This window comes from Xenopus tropicalis, chromosome 6, assembly GCF_000004195.4.
Source record: "Xenopus tropicalis strain Nigerian chromosome 6, UCB_Xtro_10.0, whole genome shotgun sequence".
NCBI classification, from domain to species: Eukaryota; Metazoa; Chordata; class Amphibia; order Anura; family Pipidae; genus Xenopus; species Xenopus tropicalis.
Genome location: NC_030682.2, coordinates 76,577,658 through 76,595,710, shown reverse-complemented (window position 1 = coordinate 76,595,710; position 18,053 = coordinate 76,577,658). Strand labels below are relative to the sequence as shown.

Genomic DNA, 18,053 nt, shown 5'->3' with positions numbered 1-18,053 from the left:
ATAGTTTTTTACAATATTTTTTGCAACAGTGTTTTGCAACATATATCTTTTGCAATATGTATCCATTTGCCTACTAGCTACATGGTTTTAAACTTAACCTTGTTTTCTAGAACTGCACTCCCATTCTATTGCACTCCCATTCTGGTTGCCGTGGTAACTATTGCCGGTTTTTGGCGCCATTTTATGTGGTGGGGGTATTTACTGTGGGTGTTGGGATATGGTCTGTTGGTTTGTCCCTGAGGAAGAGCACTGGTTGTGCTCGAAACGTTGGAATTTTTTCAATAAAAACACTTTTCCTTTTGCATCAAGTCCCTGTGAGTGCGGCACTCTTTCCGTGTACTTCCACAGCTTACAATGTGGGAGCAAAAGACAGAGCTTTGTTGGCTGATGTGACCTAACGCATGCGTGCCCTTGGTTTGTGTGTGCATAGTGCATGGTATCAGCCAGGGTGTGGCTCTCAGTATTTAAAATGACAGTTTTTCTATTTAGGATTATCCAGTAGCACATACTACTAGAAAAGTATATTTTTATGAAATTTTATTTAATAAACAAAAGAGTGGCCTGACTTCTTTAGAGAAATTATAAAAATCAATAAGTACTTGTTGATTTTTTTTTTGTTTCCCCCTGAAATTTGCAATCCTACTTCAGGCCACAGAAAAAATGAATACTCCGCTATGTGCCCAAATTTTAAAACCTGTGACATTTCTATAGATTTGGCATTTGTTTTGCAAAATTTTTAATCACATTTTTCAGACTTCTTCACTGAAAATTGCACATTATATCATAGTACATAGGACCTATTATCCAGAATGTTCAGGGCCTGGGGTTTTCAGGATAAGGTCTTTTCATAATTTGGATCTCCATACTTAGGTCTGCTAAAAAATTATCTTAGCATTAAATAAACCAAACAGGATTGATTTACTTTCACTAAGGATTATTAATCTCTTAGTTAGTACCTTGCAAGGTACGGCTTTATTATTAAAGGGAAAAATATATATTTTTTTTTTTTCAAAATTTTTAATTATTTAAAAAAAATGGGGCATGGCCTTTCTGTAATTCTGAGCTTTCTGGATTTGGGTCCCATACCTGTATAACAATTATATAGTTTTATAGCACTGACACTTCACTACCTGTTCTAATGGAATTCAGGAAATCAGGTCCCTGTCACATTTGCACATTGTGGTTAATTTTAGCAGTAATCATTGCCTTTATGTTTTAAAAATATTGAAGAAACCTGAGTAAACCCACGCAAGCAAGTAAAACACACCTTGCAAATTCCCAGCTGGAATTTAACTCTGCTATTAGACAGCAACGCTTCTAATACTTCTAACACTGCACTTCTTTGAAAGTTCTTTTGTCCTTGTTTATATCCTAGATTTTAGAAAGGCGGAGAGATGCATCTGTGTTTGTGCCCAGATATAAAGCAAATTTTATTAGGCTAAACCCATCAGCAGCTCCACTAGAGCAAAGATTTATCTAGTATTGCTTACGGGCATATAAGCTTTTCTATTGAAAAGAATAAATAGAAAAGATATAAGTGAGGCTATAACTTATAATTGAGTTTATGTGGGTGTGTTAAGGTTTTGTGTATGTAGCTAACCATTATAGATGTTAAGGAGGTTTTTTTTCTCAAATTAACTGTAAAAGGATTACATATTTAACACTTTTAAAGCAATACAGATATAATGTGTCAGTGTGTTAAACCAGATTGTAAAACATCTGGAAGAAACAATATGCCCTGTTAATGTTCTTTATCCCTTATGTTTGTCTAACAGATATTGCATCTGGATCTGGAGAAGGAGGTGAGTATTTTTTATGCATCAAAATTTGCAATTGTACAGTATATTAAATATATCATTCTGTATATTCTCTAATGTATCTATACATTATGCAGCATCCTGATTCAACTGTCCATTTCATCTGAGAATGTCATTGAAATACATTGGTTTATATAAAAGCATGTTTTGTCAGTATTTTCTACATAACCTTATGTATTTCCCTGCAATGCATGCTCTCTGCTGTTTGTTTCTAAATGAACCTATAACATAACTGCCATATAGCCAAAAAAGCTAATATAAGATATAAAGCAGCCATTATTAATGAAATAAAAGCTTTCTTAAAACAGAAGGTATTCACAGTTCTTGTTATATACCTAGCACTGCACTAAAAAGCATACAGTAAAATTAACGTATAAATGTATAATTTAATTTTAGGAATTGTAGAAGGATACACACTAATCCTGCCTTATATAATTATGACTACATATGTAGAATCACATATTTAATAGGTCAGATGGTGCCATAATTTTAATAGCCATATATGCCACTTTAAGATCTTCAAGCCTTCAAGCTACACCCCCAAACTTGAATAACATAATCATGGTGTTACCCCGAATGAAACAGCAACATTTGTTAGATGACCCAAAGGGGGAGAGGCCAACAACAGCCAATCAAATTTCACCCATCAACTTTAATGGGAAAATTGAAACTGCTGCCAATGATTTGAGGCTACACTCCCCACACTTGAATCACATAGTCATGGGGTCAGCCTGAATGAAAATATGATGATTGTTGGATACCCAAAAGTGGGCGGAGCTGTGAACAACCAATGAGATTTTGCCTATTGACTTGGCGGAAATTCAACCTTCTGGCATTCTCACAGTAATAACATTGGGGTCCCCAAACTTATTTAGAGTTAGCACCAGGTAACTATGCAGAGTTAGGCACCAGGTAACTATGGTTCAAGGTTAGAAAAAAGTGGGCAGAGCCACCAACAGCCAATCAGATTTTACCTATTGACTTAGGGAAATCCAACCTGCTCCATTCTCACAGTATTAACACCAGGGTTCCCAAACTTTTCACATTTGGCCACTAGGGGACTGCAGTTTTAGTTTTTAAAAGTGGGCGGAGCCACCAACAGTCAATCAGGTTTCACCCATTGAATGTTATTGGTTTTATGCCTTGTTTCGTAAACTTTGCCCTGTCAGTCACTGGGTGACTACGTACTCAAGGTTCGAAAAAGTGGGCGGGGTCTCCAAAAGCCAATCACATTTCTTTCATTGTTTTCAGTGGGGAAATTTTAACTACTGCCATTCTCACATGTTTAATGTTAGGGTCCCCAAACTTTGCACAGTTTGGGGACTGTACTTCATTAAAGGAGAATTAAACTAAAAAAATGAATATGGCTAAAAATGCAATATTTTATATACTGAATTTATGACACTAGCCTAAAGTTTCAGCATCTCAATAGCAGCAATAAGGACTTCAAACTTGTCACTGGGGGGTCACCAACAATCAGCCTCATACTGTGACTATTATATTCTATATATACAGTATATTGTGAGTGAGTCCCTAAGCTCAGTAACTGACAGCAGCACAGAGCATGTGCAGTGAATCAGCAGAAAAGAAGATGGGGAGCTAATGTGGGAATCTTTGGAGGTATGTGACTACATTCCATGTTTAGAAAAGTGGACGGGGCCAACAACAGCTAATCAGATTTCACTTATAGACTTCATACGTTTAAATTTAAATTGCTGCCATTCCTTAAATATTAATACTGAGGTCCCCAAACTTTGCAGAGCTAGTCACCAGGTAACTGTGGTTCAGAGTTAGAAAAAGTGGATGGAGCCACCATCAGATTTTTTACCTATTGATTTTCAATGGGGAAATTCAACCTGCTGCCATTCTCACAGTATTAACACCAGGGTCACTAGGGGACTGCATTTTTAGGTTTTAAAAAGTGGGTGGGGCCACCAACAGCCAATCAGACTTAACCTATTGAATTTTTTTGGTTTAAATTTAAATGCTGCCTTTCTTATACAATTTATGTCAGGGTTCTCAAACTTTGCACAGTCAGTCACAGGTTGACAACGTATTCAGGGTAAGAAAAAGTGGGCGGAGCCACCAACAGCCAATCTATTCCACAGCCAATCAGACTTCACCTATTTTTTTTTTTGGTTTAAATTTAAATCCTGCCTTTCTCACACAATTTATTTCAGGGTTCCCAAACTTTGCACAGTCAGTCACTGGCCACCAACAGCCAATCACATTTCACCTATTTTCTTTCAATGGGAAAGTGTAAAATGCTGTCAAACTTTGCAGAGTTAGTCACTGGGGGACTGCAGTTCAAAAATAGGAAAAGTGGGTTGGGCCACTAACAGTCAATCAGATTTCATCCATTGAATTTTATTGGTTTAAATTTAAAATGCTTTCATTCTCACACTATTTATTCCAGGGTGCCCACTGTTTGTCACTGGGTGACTTAGATTCAAGGTTAGAAAAATCACAATTTACCTGCTGCCTTTCTTTAACTATTAATCCTAGGGTCCCTATACTTTGCAGACTTAGGGGCATATTTATTATAGTGTGTAAGTCAACATCAGTGGTGATGTTGCCCACAGCAAGCAATCAGCAATTAGATTTGAACAGTCACCTACAAGTTAGAAAATAAAAGCAAACAGATTGGTCACTATAGGCAACATCAGCAGTCATGTGGGCTTACACACGATAATAAATATGCTCCTGAGTCACTGAGTAACTGAACTGCCAGGTTAGAAAAAGTAGGTGGAGCCACTAACCGCCAATCAGATGTCACTCATTGACTTTCAGTGGGGAAATTTAAATTGCTGCCATTCAGACACTATTAAAACCAGGATCCCCAAACTTTGCACAGTGGTTTTATTATATAACTGTGGTCCAAGGTCCCAGCCAACAACAGATCAGATTTAAGTCAGTGACTTCACGTTTTTCAAACCAACATGAAGTTTGTTTTCAAACTTCCCTTTCTAGTTCTTCATGCATACTATTTACTTATTTTTAACTCTGAAATGCCCAAAGAATGAACAAAATTATTAATAATTTACAGGGAACAAGGATTTGCTACACCAGTGCATGTATTTATAACTTTATTTAAAAAATGCTACAAAGATATGCAACCCTGTACAATCTTACAGTATACACAATTTTACCACACATCATTTGCACTGAGCCGCACACTTGAGTTTTTTCCCTTTTCTAAAACTGTTGTTTTTCTAGTGGTCCTGGCAACACATGATATTTTGCATATTTGTCCTTATTGAATTTAACACACGCAACTGACTTTTGTTCATTGAATCATTAAATACAGCATTAAAATTTTTGGCAAAAAATTTGTGAAACAGTGAAAAATTTGCGCAGCTACCGTGCAACTTTTTTTCATGTGCACAACGATTTTTATACACACACGACTTATTTCTCACTCCAAATACATTAAAGTCTCTGAGCATTTTTCTCTGCCAATTTTTTGTTGAAGAGTTGTGGTGCATGCTAAAGATGTCTACACTGCAATTCTTAAAGTTAACAGGTGTTTTTTGTCAAGTCTTTATTGCTTCAAATGCAAGTCAAGGGACGTTTTTTCTTACATTCTTTTCTCACTCCAAATGCATTGAAGTAAATGGACTTTTTTTTTTTTTTTGCATCATTTTTTCACATTTTTTTCTGCAATTTTTTTTGCAGCAAATTTTTGCCACAGTTTTTTTTAAAAGAAAATTACCAAAGGCGAAGTGCAAATTTTGGGCCACATCCATGCCTGCCCCAAAAAATAATTTATTGCTAATTGCCAGGAAAAAAACAGTGATCTGCATACATTTTGTAACTTTTTGTAAAGTTGTAAATGAGCCCTATGGTTGGATCCAGATCCTTAACTCTTGACATCGGATTTGCACTTTTGCTTAGTAGCTTTGCCATGTTTATTCTTATCAATGGTGTATATATGAGTGCTTGAGTTTGCTTTATGTCAGAGCATAAGCAAATTGAAGTATTGGGATAAAATTGGGCTTTTGAAGGAATGTGCTTCTGTTTTCCAAGTTTGTTCCTGTAATGTTAGTGAAGCAGATATATTACTTGCTGAGGTGATTGTTTCGGAAGCATTTGATTTTCTTTGGATGCGGCTAAAGAGGATTTTGTCAGAACTCAATTTGCTGCTTCATCGTCTTCTTTTCCAGTGAATTGCTGTGGTAGAAAGTAAACAGTAGATGTAAATGTTTCAGATGTGATAAGTGATAGCTGGCAAAGGCTACTATAAATCATAATAGAAATCACAAGGTATTGATCACTGGCTCAAAACCACAAAGTGCTGCTATACACTATTAATATCCAATATCCTCTGCCCATAAATTGTTTGATACATGCACCTAAAAAGCAGGAGGCTCTTTATTAACAATGCTTTAAACTGATTTATTGTTTTCTAAACATATAACAATTGTTCTTGGTTGAATTCTCTTTGCTTGAATACATAAAATGAGATACAGTATTGTTTACTATACATTTAATAAAGTAGATGAGTTCTAACATGACATCTCTGCAATAATCAGATATTGCCCAAACCCAAATTAACAGTAGGTGCTGCTCAGCTTTGTCTTAGTTGTAAAGAAAGGTTTCTTCATCTATCTAAGAGATATAGTATGGTCAATTTGATATAAATAAATTGACACCAACAATGAAAAATTCCACACACCGTACACTTAAAAGGGCTCTGCAGGGTCATGATTTCTGCTTATCCAATGCATTGCTGCCTGATCTTTGTAAAGTATGCAGATATTCATAGAATTCAAGATTATACTCTGCCCTGGATAAGAAGGTTTTTCCATTTGTGGACTGAGATAGTACAATACTGCAATAATATAGAAAAAAACACTGCAGTGTAGGGGAAAAATATGATGATTGCACTCTAAATTGCAATTTGCTTATTGCAATTGTGGTCATAAATGAGCTCTTTTGTGTTCTGAGCAAAGTTGAAAAGGAGCACTTGGTCTTGAAAAGGAATTTAGTACAGGGCTCCTTTTGCTTATTATATGGTGTATTAATGGTGTACGTGAAGCTGCACAGCCACATCTATGGCAAAGTAACTTTACTATGAAACTATAGTAACCAAACAGAAGGTAGCATTTAACAGTAAGCTGTTTAAAATCAAATGTTTATAGGTATGTATAAATGTATAGGTAACTGCACCTGGGAAAACTTTATGCATATTATTGCATACATGTTTAAGGCAAGTGATCTATTTCCAGAAGTATTATTATTACAAGGAAAAGCATTTTTTTTGCTATAGTTTTATGATCTGGCTATGAGCAAATTTTTGTCCTAGTATCATACTCTTTGTGACCTCCATGAGCTTCTTATAACATTATCAAAGGACTATGGTAGAAGATAAGTTAGGTTGTAGCCAAAGGGACTGAAAATAGTAGAGGCTTATGCTGCTAGAATGGGCATTTCATAAAGACAACATATTTAGAAGTTAAAGGGAGTGTAGGTATATATAAAATATATACCTTTGTTCAGTATTGGCACAGTAAATATCACTTTGTTTTTAAAATGTTTCTACCTTTTCTGCCTACGCAAATATGTATATTTTTTAATTGTTTTCTATTATAAATCACTAATTATAAAGCTTGGTTTTTAACCTTACTACCTACCCCTCTTTATAATTATGTGTTAAAACATATATAACAAGCTTTGTACACATTTTCTCTTCTCCCAGCTATGGCTGATGTTTTAGGATTACAGAAAAGGTGTAATCTTCTTTTTCTTATACCAGGTTTCAGTGGTTATTTGATGAACTGCCTTCTGTTCTAAAAGTTTCAAAATCTAAGCTTTTTATACTTGTTATACAGGGGGTATAGGCACTGTAATATATACATTAGAGACTTATAAAAGGGAAAACTGTATTATAGTGGTGCTTCAAGAAACAAGTTTTGACTTGCATTCAAACTGTGCTGCTGATATAAGCAGTTGGAGCAATCACTAGTTTAATGTTTTGTAATACAGGAAAATCGAGTAGAAGAAGATAAATTATAGACTTGACTAGCGGATATATGGAAATTCTGACAGTAATTGGATAGTTTTAGGAATAATAATATAAGGCACGTTTGAGGTCAAAGCGCTGTATGAACTGGGGACTCTGCATGCTGACATTTTTTGCTCTATGATTATACTTTACATTGCTCTTTCATTGACATTCACTGTGTTACACAGTTTTCACCCTTAATTTACAAGTCAGTAATCACGCAGAAAGTGGTGTGAATGCCAGGAATAAGAAAGTCATAAAGATATAAATGCTAAAAGAAAACAAATGTTATGTCATGATGAACAAGGGCAAAAAGAACTGAAATTTGCAACAAAAATAAGCTCTGATCCTCTGTTGCTTTAAGTTCTACTTAAAACTGTGTTAGTCAGTAACTCAAATTTATAATGTTTCCTTGGTGCTGTTTTTATTAATTTTACTAATTTTATTTAACAATTTCTCTAGACAACAAAAATTGTAGTTTACTAATACCGTTTTTGTATATACAGGTACATGCACAATATATATATACTGTATATATATAAATGCAAACTATATATACCTGTAATTATAGATACCTGATTTATCTGAACTAAAGCAGCTTTCCTTTCTTTTGGCATAAGTCAAAAGATTGTGCTTATGTTTACATATCTCCTAAACCCCAATGTAAATGTGTGCAGATTAGGACAACAGAAAAGGATTCAGGATTCCCAGTTTTGTGGGTCTGGTATCTAAGTATTCAGTCAGCTTTTTGCTCCTTATGATTTTAATACCCCCTATGAGACCCTATTATTTGACCAGATAGCAGGTGAACCATTGGTGTCTTACAATATTGCACCATAAGGCTGCAAAATTGATGACCCTCTGAGAACTACCTAATTTCTTTGTGCAGTCAATAGGAAAAATAGTATCATGCTTGATTCCTAAGGCACCCTGTACTATATTGAGCTTTGTAAATAGCACAAAAGCATATTATTGGTAGCCAGTGTATAATGATCCAGTGCTGGAATGTGACATTATACCCAAATAAAAAGGTTGCTTTGATTTATACAGAATGCAAGCAACTCTGAATGCTAACTAGTGGGGTATAGTAATTCTTTGATAGGTGTTTAAGAGAACATGATCAGACAAAACCATGCTCCATGAATTGTAAACCCTACATTTTCCTACCATGTATGTAGTTGGACACATCTCCTCCACCCAAACCACACCATTTGTACTGCATATATCCTCTCCATGTGCCAGCATCATAACATTTTTCTAAAACAAATAGCAACTTTCACCAAGCGGCCATTTTCCCTGTTATGCATCTTCAGTGACATTTACATGTGTGTTGTAAAGTTCCTGCAATGAAGAATACAGGCAGAACTTTGATAAAAAGTTTTGCTTGGATTGCGTCCTGTAATGGTTAAACTGAACTCAGGACAGGAAGTTTCTCCACCAGTGTCCGCAGCTAGAGCAGAATTACTATGTAAACCAGCACTGGCATCTATTCATTGGTTGCTAGACTGGAGGGTGTGTTTAGTAACCTGAGTTGATAAAAACTGAGCATGCTCAGTTAGCCTAGAGCCATACACGTAGCAATAACGATCTTTTGGAAAGATCGTTCCCATCCTCCATTGACGTTCAGGGCTAAATCGTCAGATACGGAGGTAGAAACACTACAAATTCTACCTCCACCTGCCGATTCAGCCCTAAACGTAGATTTTGCTCAGGCGCCATCAACGGCCCCCGATCAAAATGTTTTATCCTGCCCAATCGACAAGAAGACCAATATCCGCAGCCTTTGCAATTTTTGTATTATTATATTGGTGTGTGTATGGCCGGCTTTAGAGAAGAAAAAGGAATCATAAGGGAATGCTGCAACCTTACTATTACCCTTTGAACAACAGGAGTAGCAGGTATTTACAGAGGCTGTTCACTGATAAAAAAATTTTTGTGGGGGGTTTATATGTCCTTTAAGGAAATAATTTTTAAATATATAATATATTATATTATATATAATATATATTGATAATATAAATGCTCTTAACACAGAATATGAAGGATCCGGGGGTGAGGTTCATAAGAAACATTCCAAATGTGGAAACTGCAAGTTTGGAGCAGAGTGTGATGAAGATGCGGAAGATGTAGGGTAAGTTTATACTAAGAATTCTAGTACAAGAACTGCATTGTCTACAAATGAATTTTCTCTGTTATGAGCCACTTTGGGGATGGCAGCAGCATGTGTAGTGTTGCTTTTCAGTATGATTATTTGGAAACCCTGATAAAACCAATAACAAAACCCTTGTACATTTAACAGAAACTTTCATGCCTTGAGTTGGGTGTAAATGTTTTTTGGCAACATCAGAGTTTATATGTTACTAAATATTTCCACCATAAGGAAAAAAAGGCCAAGAATGGGAGCCCAGCTTAAAAAACAGGATAGCATTAGAGTGAATATATTAGAGCTGCCCACACTGAAGGCCAGTTAGGGTAAAGTTTGGTAAACATTGATTTTCTCTCCAGAACATTCTTGAAACAGCACCACAACTCTTGCAATTACATTTTCACACACACTGTATCTTAAACCTTGTACTAAGTTAAGGGGGAGCCATAAACAGGGATGTCTGGTTATTTAACTGCAATTTGTGAATCATAATTTTCCTTTTAGTCTTGAAATTTACAGTCACAGCAAGCACAAGGCACCTTTTTGTGAACACTGTTATTAAGACAAGATTTGTATCACCCCTAAATCTTATGCATTTGCCATCTAAGTGATATTTAGGAAGTGCTGGATGGAAAGATAAAGTAAAGTTTTTCCATTGACTTTGACAGGGAAGGTTTGCAAACTGCTGCTATTCTTACAGCTTTGAAGCTACACTCACCAAACTCGATTAACAAATTCATGTGGTTCATTTGCTTCATTTGTTGGATGACCCAAAGTGGAGGAGCCAACAACAGTCAATCATATTGCACCCATGGACTTAATAGGGAAATTGAAACTGCTGTCACACTCCCCAAACTTAAATCACATAGTCATGGGGTCAACCCAAATGAGAAGGCGATATTTGTTGGACACCCAAAAGTGGAAGGAGCCAATCAAATTTTACCCATTGACTTTCAATTGGGAAATTTAAATTGCTTCCACTCTTACAAATTTGAAGCTACACTCAACAAACTTGAATCAGAAAGTCATGGGGTCAACCTGAATGAAAAGATCTTATTTGTTGGATGACCAAAAAGTGATCAGAGCTACAAACAATCAGATTTCATCCATTAACTTTCAATGAGGGAATTTAAACTGCTGTCATTCTCACAGTGTTAACGCCAGGGTCCCCAAACTCTTCACAGTTGGTCACTGTTGGACTGCAGATCAAGATTAGTAAAAGTGGACAGAGCCACCAACAGCCAATCAGATTTCAGCCATTGAATCTCAATGTTTTACATTTAAAACCCTCCCATTTTCACACTGTTTATGCCAGGGTCTCCAAACTTTGCACAGTCACTGGGTGACTACTTATTCAAGGTTAGACAAAGTGGGCCAATCACTTTTCTTTCATTCATTTCAGTGGGGACATTTTAACTGCTGTCATTCTCACACGTTTAATGCCAGGGTCCCCAAACTCTGCAGAGTTAGTTACTGGGTGACAGTAAGTCAAGGTTTGAAAAAAGTCTGTCGAGCAACCAACAGCCAATCAGATTTATTTTATTGCTTTTAATGGGAAAAATTAAACTGCTGCCATTCTCACAGTGTTAACTCCAGTGTCTACAAACTGTCACAGTCATTGGGGGACTAATGTTAAAGGTTAGAAAAATGGACAGAGCCTCCATCAGATTTTACTCATTAAATTTTATTGGTTTAAATATAAACTGCTGCCTTTCTTACAGCATTAGTGCCAGGGTCCCTACACTTTGCAGAAATAGTCACTGGCGATCTGCAGTTCAAGGTTAGCATAAGTGGGTGGAGCCACCAACAGCCAATCAGATTTCACCCATTGAAATGTATTGTTTTAAATTTAAGATGCTGCCATTCTCACATTATTTAGGTCAGGGTCCCCAAACTTTGCACATTTTTTTACTGGATGAAAACTAATTCAAGGTTAGAAAAAGCAGCCAATCAGACAGTTTCACTCATTGATTTCAATTGGGAAATTTAATGCCAGGGTCCCCAAAATTTGCAGTTTGTCACTGGGCAACTATGGATTCAGGTGAAAAAAAAGTTGGCGGAGCCTCAATCTTTGAATTTCATTGGTTTATAATTAAAATGTTGCCATTCTCACGCTATTTTTATGTTTTACTTAGTGACTTATATTCAAGATGAGAAAAAGTAAGCGTAGCCACTAACAGTCAGATTTCAACAATTGAATTTCATTGTGTAAGGAGAGGTGCCTTACCGGCACGGCGGGGACGCCCGCCGCGCTGCCATCGGCGGGGACGCCCGCCGCGCCGTCTGCTCCCTGTGCCGGCTCCTTCCTAGGTGCGCGCGCGCGCACTTCCGCGTCTTAAAGGCGCATGCGCGCTGACGTCATGACGTCAGCGCGCAAAGGCGCGAAATTCAAAATATTTAAAGGGCCATTTGTATTAGATTGATTGCCCGTGATAGGAATTCATCCCTGGTGCCTTTTTGAGCCTTGTGTATTTCGTTCCTGTATCCTGCTTGTTGCCTTCCTGTGTTTTTGACCCGGCTTGCTCCTGACTATTCTGATTATCCATATCTGACCTCGGCTTGTACTTCGACTACGATTTCGTCTCATCCTGCTGTATTGATTATCCGGTTTGACCCTTGCCTGTCTGACTATCCTCGATTACTGCCCGCCCCGACCTAGCCTGCCTGACGACGACCTTGTTTAACCCTATTTTGTACCGTGATCTTCGGCCTAACTGACTTTATCTACAGTCGTGCCCCTTTGCTTGCCAGAACTCCTGCCTTGTCCCCCTCGTTAAGTCCAGGTGGCATCTGAGTAGCTGAGGGCTCCTCCCGAAGCCAAAGGCGGTCACATTACTGGTGAAGCCGAGCCGAGACAAGGGAACTTGGCATCTGTTCTGGTTTAGGGTGCCGACCGTGACATTATCACGGGCCCATGGAGGACCAAGATCACGTTGAGTCCGCTGCTGCTCCTCCCACTACATCTGCTACCACTGAAGCGCTTCTTACTGCCCTGCTACAGCGCTTGGAGGATCAGGAGCAAAAGCAGAATTATCTCCTGCAGGGTTTCCACAATCTAACCCGCCAGCTGGAGACTACGCAATCTTCGCAGCAGCAACCTGTTCCTAGTTCTTCCCCTTCTGTGGGGGCATCTGCTATGGGAGGTAACACCTATAGGCCCCAGGAGCCTAAGATTGCATTTCCCGAGAAATTCTCTGGGGACAGGTCAAAGTTTTTCGTCTTCAAAGAGGCGTGTAAATTATATCTTAGCTTTTTCCCTCATTCATTCCCTTCTGGTGAGGAGAAAGTAAGATTTGTTATGACCCTTCTTCTGGGAGATCCCCAAGTTTGGGCCCTTAGGCTGCCTCCCTCTGATCCAGCCCGCTTTTCCCTTGATGTATTCTTTCATTCCATGGCAATCCTTTATGATGACCCGGATCGTGCATCATCTGCCGATTCGGCGATTCGAAAACTGCGCCAAGGGAGACGGGATGCAGAGGTGTATTGCACAGAGTTCCGCCGGTGGGCAGGAGAAACTGAGTGGAACGATGCAGCCCTGCGCAGTCAGTTCCGTATCGGGCTATCCGACTCTATTAAAGATAGCCTGGTGAATTACCCCTTGTCGTCCAGTCTGGATGATCTCATGTCCCTAGCCATCCAGATTGATAGGAGACAAAGGGAGAGAAGGAGTGAAAGGGGTCATACTAATTTTTCTGGGGTTACTTATATGAGGCCTGACTTAGTGACCAATGTTAAGTCTTCGGCTTCCCCGGTGTCTCCACCTCAGGAGGAGCCTATGCAACTAGGCCTATTCCATCTCTCTCCTGAGGAAAAGACACGCAGGCGGACCCTTGGGTTATGTTTATATTGTGGGGACAAGGGTCACTTTCTCAAACAATGCACCAAGAGGCCGGGAAACGCCCAAGCCTAAATGAAGAAGGGGAGCTTCATTTGGGTGCAGGCGTTTCCTCTCCCCAATTTGCCTCCAAGGTTCAGCTACCGGTCAAACTGTCCTGGCCTACGGGCTCCGTTAACTTGTCCGCTTTCGTGGACTCTGGGGCAGAGGGTAACTTTATTGAGGCCAGATTTGCTGCTAAACATGGCATTCCTGTAGTCCCTCTCAGTGTTCCCATGAGGTTATTAACGGTGGACAAAAGACCTTTAGGGTCTGGTGTAGTAAATAAGAAAACTGTATCTTTATCCTTATGTGTGAACGATTTCCATGTTGAAGAGATAGTCCTTTTTCTTATTGAAGGTGCCTCTTCTCCACTCATTTTGGGTTTACCCTGGCTCCAGGTTCATAACCCCCAGATTAACTGGGTTACTGGGGAGGTTTCTCAAGGGGTTCTTGTTGTAGGGGTATCTGTATTCCCTCAACTATAGCAGCCACCTCACTTGAGGGGTTACCTGCAGCCTATTCGGCTTATGCCGATGTCTTTTCCAAAAAGGCGGCCGAGACCTTACCCCCACACAGACAGTATGACTGTCCCATTGATCTGGTTCCAGGTTCCTCTCCCCCTCGTGGTCGTACATACCCTCTTTCCCTACCTGAGTCCCAATCCATGAAGGAATATATCCAGGAAAACCTCGAAAGAGGTTTTATCCGGCCTTCTAATTCTCCTGCAGGTGCTGGGTTTTTCTTTGTGGGTAAGAAGGATGGGGGTCTCCGTCCTTGTATAGATTACAGGGGCTTAAACAAAGTCACTATTAAAAATCGCTACCCTCTCCCTCTAATTTCTGAGTTATTTGACCAGGTTAAAACAGCCAAGATCTATACCAAGCTTGATCTTAGAGGTGCATACAATCTCATCCGCATTAGAGAGGGGGACGAGTGGAAAACTGCTTTTAACACCAGGGACGGCCACTACGAGTATTTAGTAATGCCCTTTGGGCTCTGTAACGCCCCCGCAGTTTTTCAAGAATTTGTCAACGACATCTTTCGTGACCTACTGGGGGTATTCGTAGTGGTCTACCTCGACGATATTCTTATTTTCTCTTCTAATCTAAATGAACATCGTAAACATGTGTGTGAGGTCTTAAAAAGGCTAAGGGAGAATAATCTGTATGCAAAACTAGAGAAATGTACCTTTGAAGTTTCTACTGTTCAGTTTTTGGGTTTTATTATTTCCGGCAAGGGTCTAGAGATGGATCCAGGTAAAGTGAGAGCTGTCCTAGATTGGGCCCAACCCTTTTCGTTACGCGCTATACAAAGGTTTCTTGGTTTTGCCAATTATTATCGTCAATTTATTAAGAATTTTTCTCTAATTGTAGCTCCCATCACGAATTTAACTAAAAAGGGCGCTGATCCCAGTATATGGCCTCCTGAGGCTGTACAAGCGTTTGAAACCCTCAAAAAGGAGTTTAGTTCTGCCCCTATCCTTAGACCTCCCGATTCCGCTCTCCCTTTCATTGTAGAGGTAGATGCCTCTGAGGTAGGAGCTGGGGCAGTCCTGTCTCAAAGACACCCGATAACCAACAAGATGCATCCCTGTGCCTTTTTCTCTAGAAAGTTTTCACCTGCAGAGATCAATTACGATATAGGGAACAGGGAATTGCTGGCCGTGAAATTGGCTCTCGAGGAATGGCGCCACCTTTTAGAGGGGGCTAAACATCTAGTTACAGTCTATACCGACCATAAGAATTTACTTTATATTGAATCCGCTAAGCGCCTGAATCCAAGGCAAGCCAGGTGGGCTTTATTCTTTTCAAGGTTCAATTTTTCTTTAACTTTTAAGCCCGGTTCAAAGAATACCAAGGCGGATGCACTCTCTAGGAGTTTCGACTCAGTTTCCTCCGACTCTAGTGAGTGCACTCCTATCATTCCCAGGGAAATAATTGTTGCAACCTTGAGGTCTGACCTCTCTTCCTTATTGTCCCCTTTACAGTCTTCTGCTCCTGCTGAAACACCATCTGGTAAATGGTTTGTTCCTGAGGTACTTAGGGAGCAAGTATTAAGAGAGGCTCATGATTCTAGGGTGGCGGGTCATCCAGGTATTGCAAAAACCATTTGTTTATTGTCCCGACATGTTTGGTGGCCCTCCTTCAAACAGGATGTTAAAACTTTTGTCAGTTCCTGTTCAGTCTGCCAAAGGTCTAAGTCATCTCATCATCGGTCCCAGGGTCTGTTAAATCCCTTACCCATCCCAGAGAAACCATGGTCTCACATTTCCATGGATTTTGTTGTAGAGTTGCCCCCTTCTCAGGGTAAAACAGTGATTTGGGTGGTGGTTGATAGGTTCAGTAAAATGGCTCATTTTATTCCTCTTCCACATCTCCCTTCTGCTAAGACCCTAGCTGATTTATTTATTATGCATATTTTCAAGTTTCATGGATTTCCTGAAAATATTGTTTCTGACAGGGGGGTTCAATTTGTTTCTAAATTTTGGCGTGCTTTCTGTACTTTGGTTGGGACGGAATTATCTTTTTCCTCTGCCTATCACCCCCAAACTAACGGTCAAACTGAAAGGGTGAACCAGTCCCTTGAACAGTATCTCAGGTGCTATGTATCCGATAACCAGTCCACATGGTCTGAACTGCTTCCCTGGGCAGAATTTGCATACAATAATGCTACCCATTCCTCCTCAGGGAGGTCTCCTTTCTTTGTCGTTTATGGGTTACACCCCAAAGCATTTTCTTTTTCTGGCTCTAATTCCCCTGTACCCTCTGCCAATTCCTCTGTCTTAAGATTTTCTGAAGTCTGGTCGCTAGTTCATGATTCACTATCTGCAGCTTCCCTAGCCCAGAAAAAAGCTGCTGACAAATCCCGTAGGGAGGCTCCCCAGTACAAGGTGGGGGATTTAGTGTGGTTATCAACCAAGAATATTAAGTTAAAGATTCCCTCTCCCAAACTGGGTCCCAGGTTTATTGGTCCATATCCCATCATTGCAATAATTAACCCATCTTCTGTCCGTCTTCAGTTACCTCCTAATTTCAGAATTTCTAATACTTTTCATGTTTCTCTCCTTAAACCTGCTGCTAACACTCGCCATCAGTCTGTTCCTCCCCCGGTGTTGATTGAAGGTCAGCCTGAGTATGAGATCCAAGAGTTCCTCGACTCCCGCCGTGTGAGAGGTAAACTTCAATATCTTACTAGGTGGAGAGGCTTCGGTCCTGAGGAGAACTCTTGGGTCTCAGTTGATGACATCAAGGCTGATCGCCTCAGGAAACAATTCCATTTAAAGTTTCCTGAGAAGCCTGGGGGTCCAGTGGCCCCCCCTAGAGAGGGGGGTAATGTAAGGAGAGGTGCCTTACCGGCACGGCGGGGACGCCCGCCGCGCTGCCATCGGCGGGGACGCCCGCCGCGCCGTCTGCTCCCTGTGCCGGCTCCTTCCTAGGTGCGCGCGCGCGCACTTCCGCGTCTTAAAGGCGCATGCGCGCTGACGTCATGACGTCAGCGCGCAAAGGCGCGAAATTCAAAATATTTAAAGGGCCATTTGTATTAGATTGATTGCCCGTGATAGGAATTCATTCCTGGTGCCTTTTTGAGCCTTGTGTATTTCGTTCCTGTATCCTGCTTGTTGCCTTCCTGTGTTTTTGACCCGGCTTGCTCCTGACTATTCTGATTATCCATATCTGACCTCGGCTTGTACTTCGACTACGATTTCGTCTCATCCTGCTGTATTGATTATCCGGTTTGACCCTTGCCTGTCTGACTATCCTCGATTACTGCCCGCCCCGACCTAGCCTGCCTGACGACGACCTTGTTTAACCCTATTTTGTACCGTGATCTTCGGCCTAACTGACTTTATCTACAGTCGTGCCCCTTTGCTTGCCAGAACTCCTGCCTTGTCCCCCTCGTTAAGTCCAGGTGGCATCTGAGTAGCTGAGGGCTCCTCCCGAAGCCAAAGGCGGTCACATTACTGGTGAAGCCGAGCCGAGACAAGGGAACTTGGCATCTGTTCTGGTTTAGGGTGCCGACCGTGACACATTGGTTTAAATGTAAGCTGCTTCTGTTCTCTAAATATTTATCACAGGGTCTCCAAACTTAGAAAAAGTGGGTGGAGCCCCAAAGGCCAGTTCATTGGTTTAATACACTATTTATGCCAGGGTGCCCAAATTTTGCACAGTTTGTCACTGGGTTACTGTGTTTCAAGGTTAGGAAAAAAAT

The 18,053-nt window shown here is 40.0% G+C and overlaps 1 protein-coding gene across 1 annotated transcript in view; it reads left to right on the top strand.

The window, feature by feature from the left end:
• The window catches only part of tmeff1 (transmembrane protein with EGF like and two follistatin like domains 1), a 139,395-nt gene that overhangs the window by 75,209 nt on the left and 46,133 nt on the right, over positions 1–18,053 (top strand). Inside the window, exons 4-5 of the mRNA NM_001100268.3 lie at positions 1,776–1,802; positions 9,856–9,952. Of these exons, the coding sequence (NP_001093738.2) occupies positions 1,776–1,802; positions 9,856–9,952 (124 nt within the window). The remainder of the gene's footprint in view (positions 1–1,775; positions 1,803–9,855; positions 9,953–18,053) is intronic.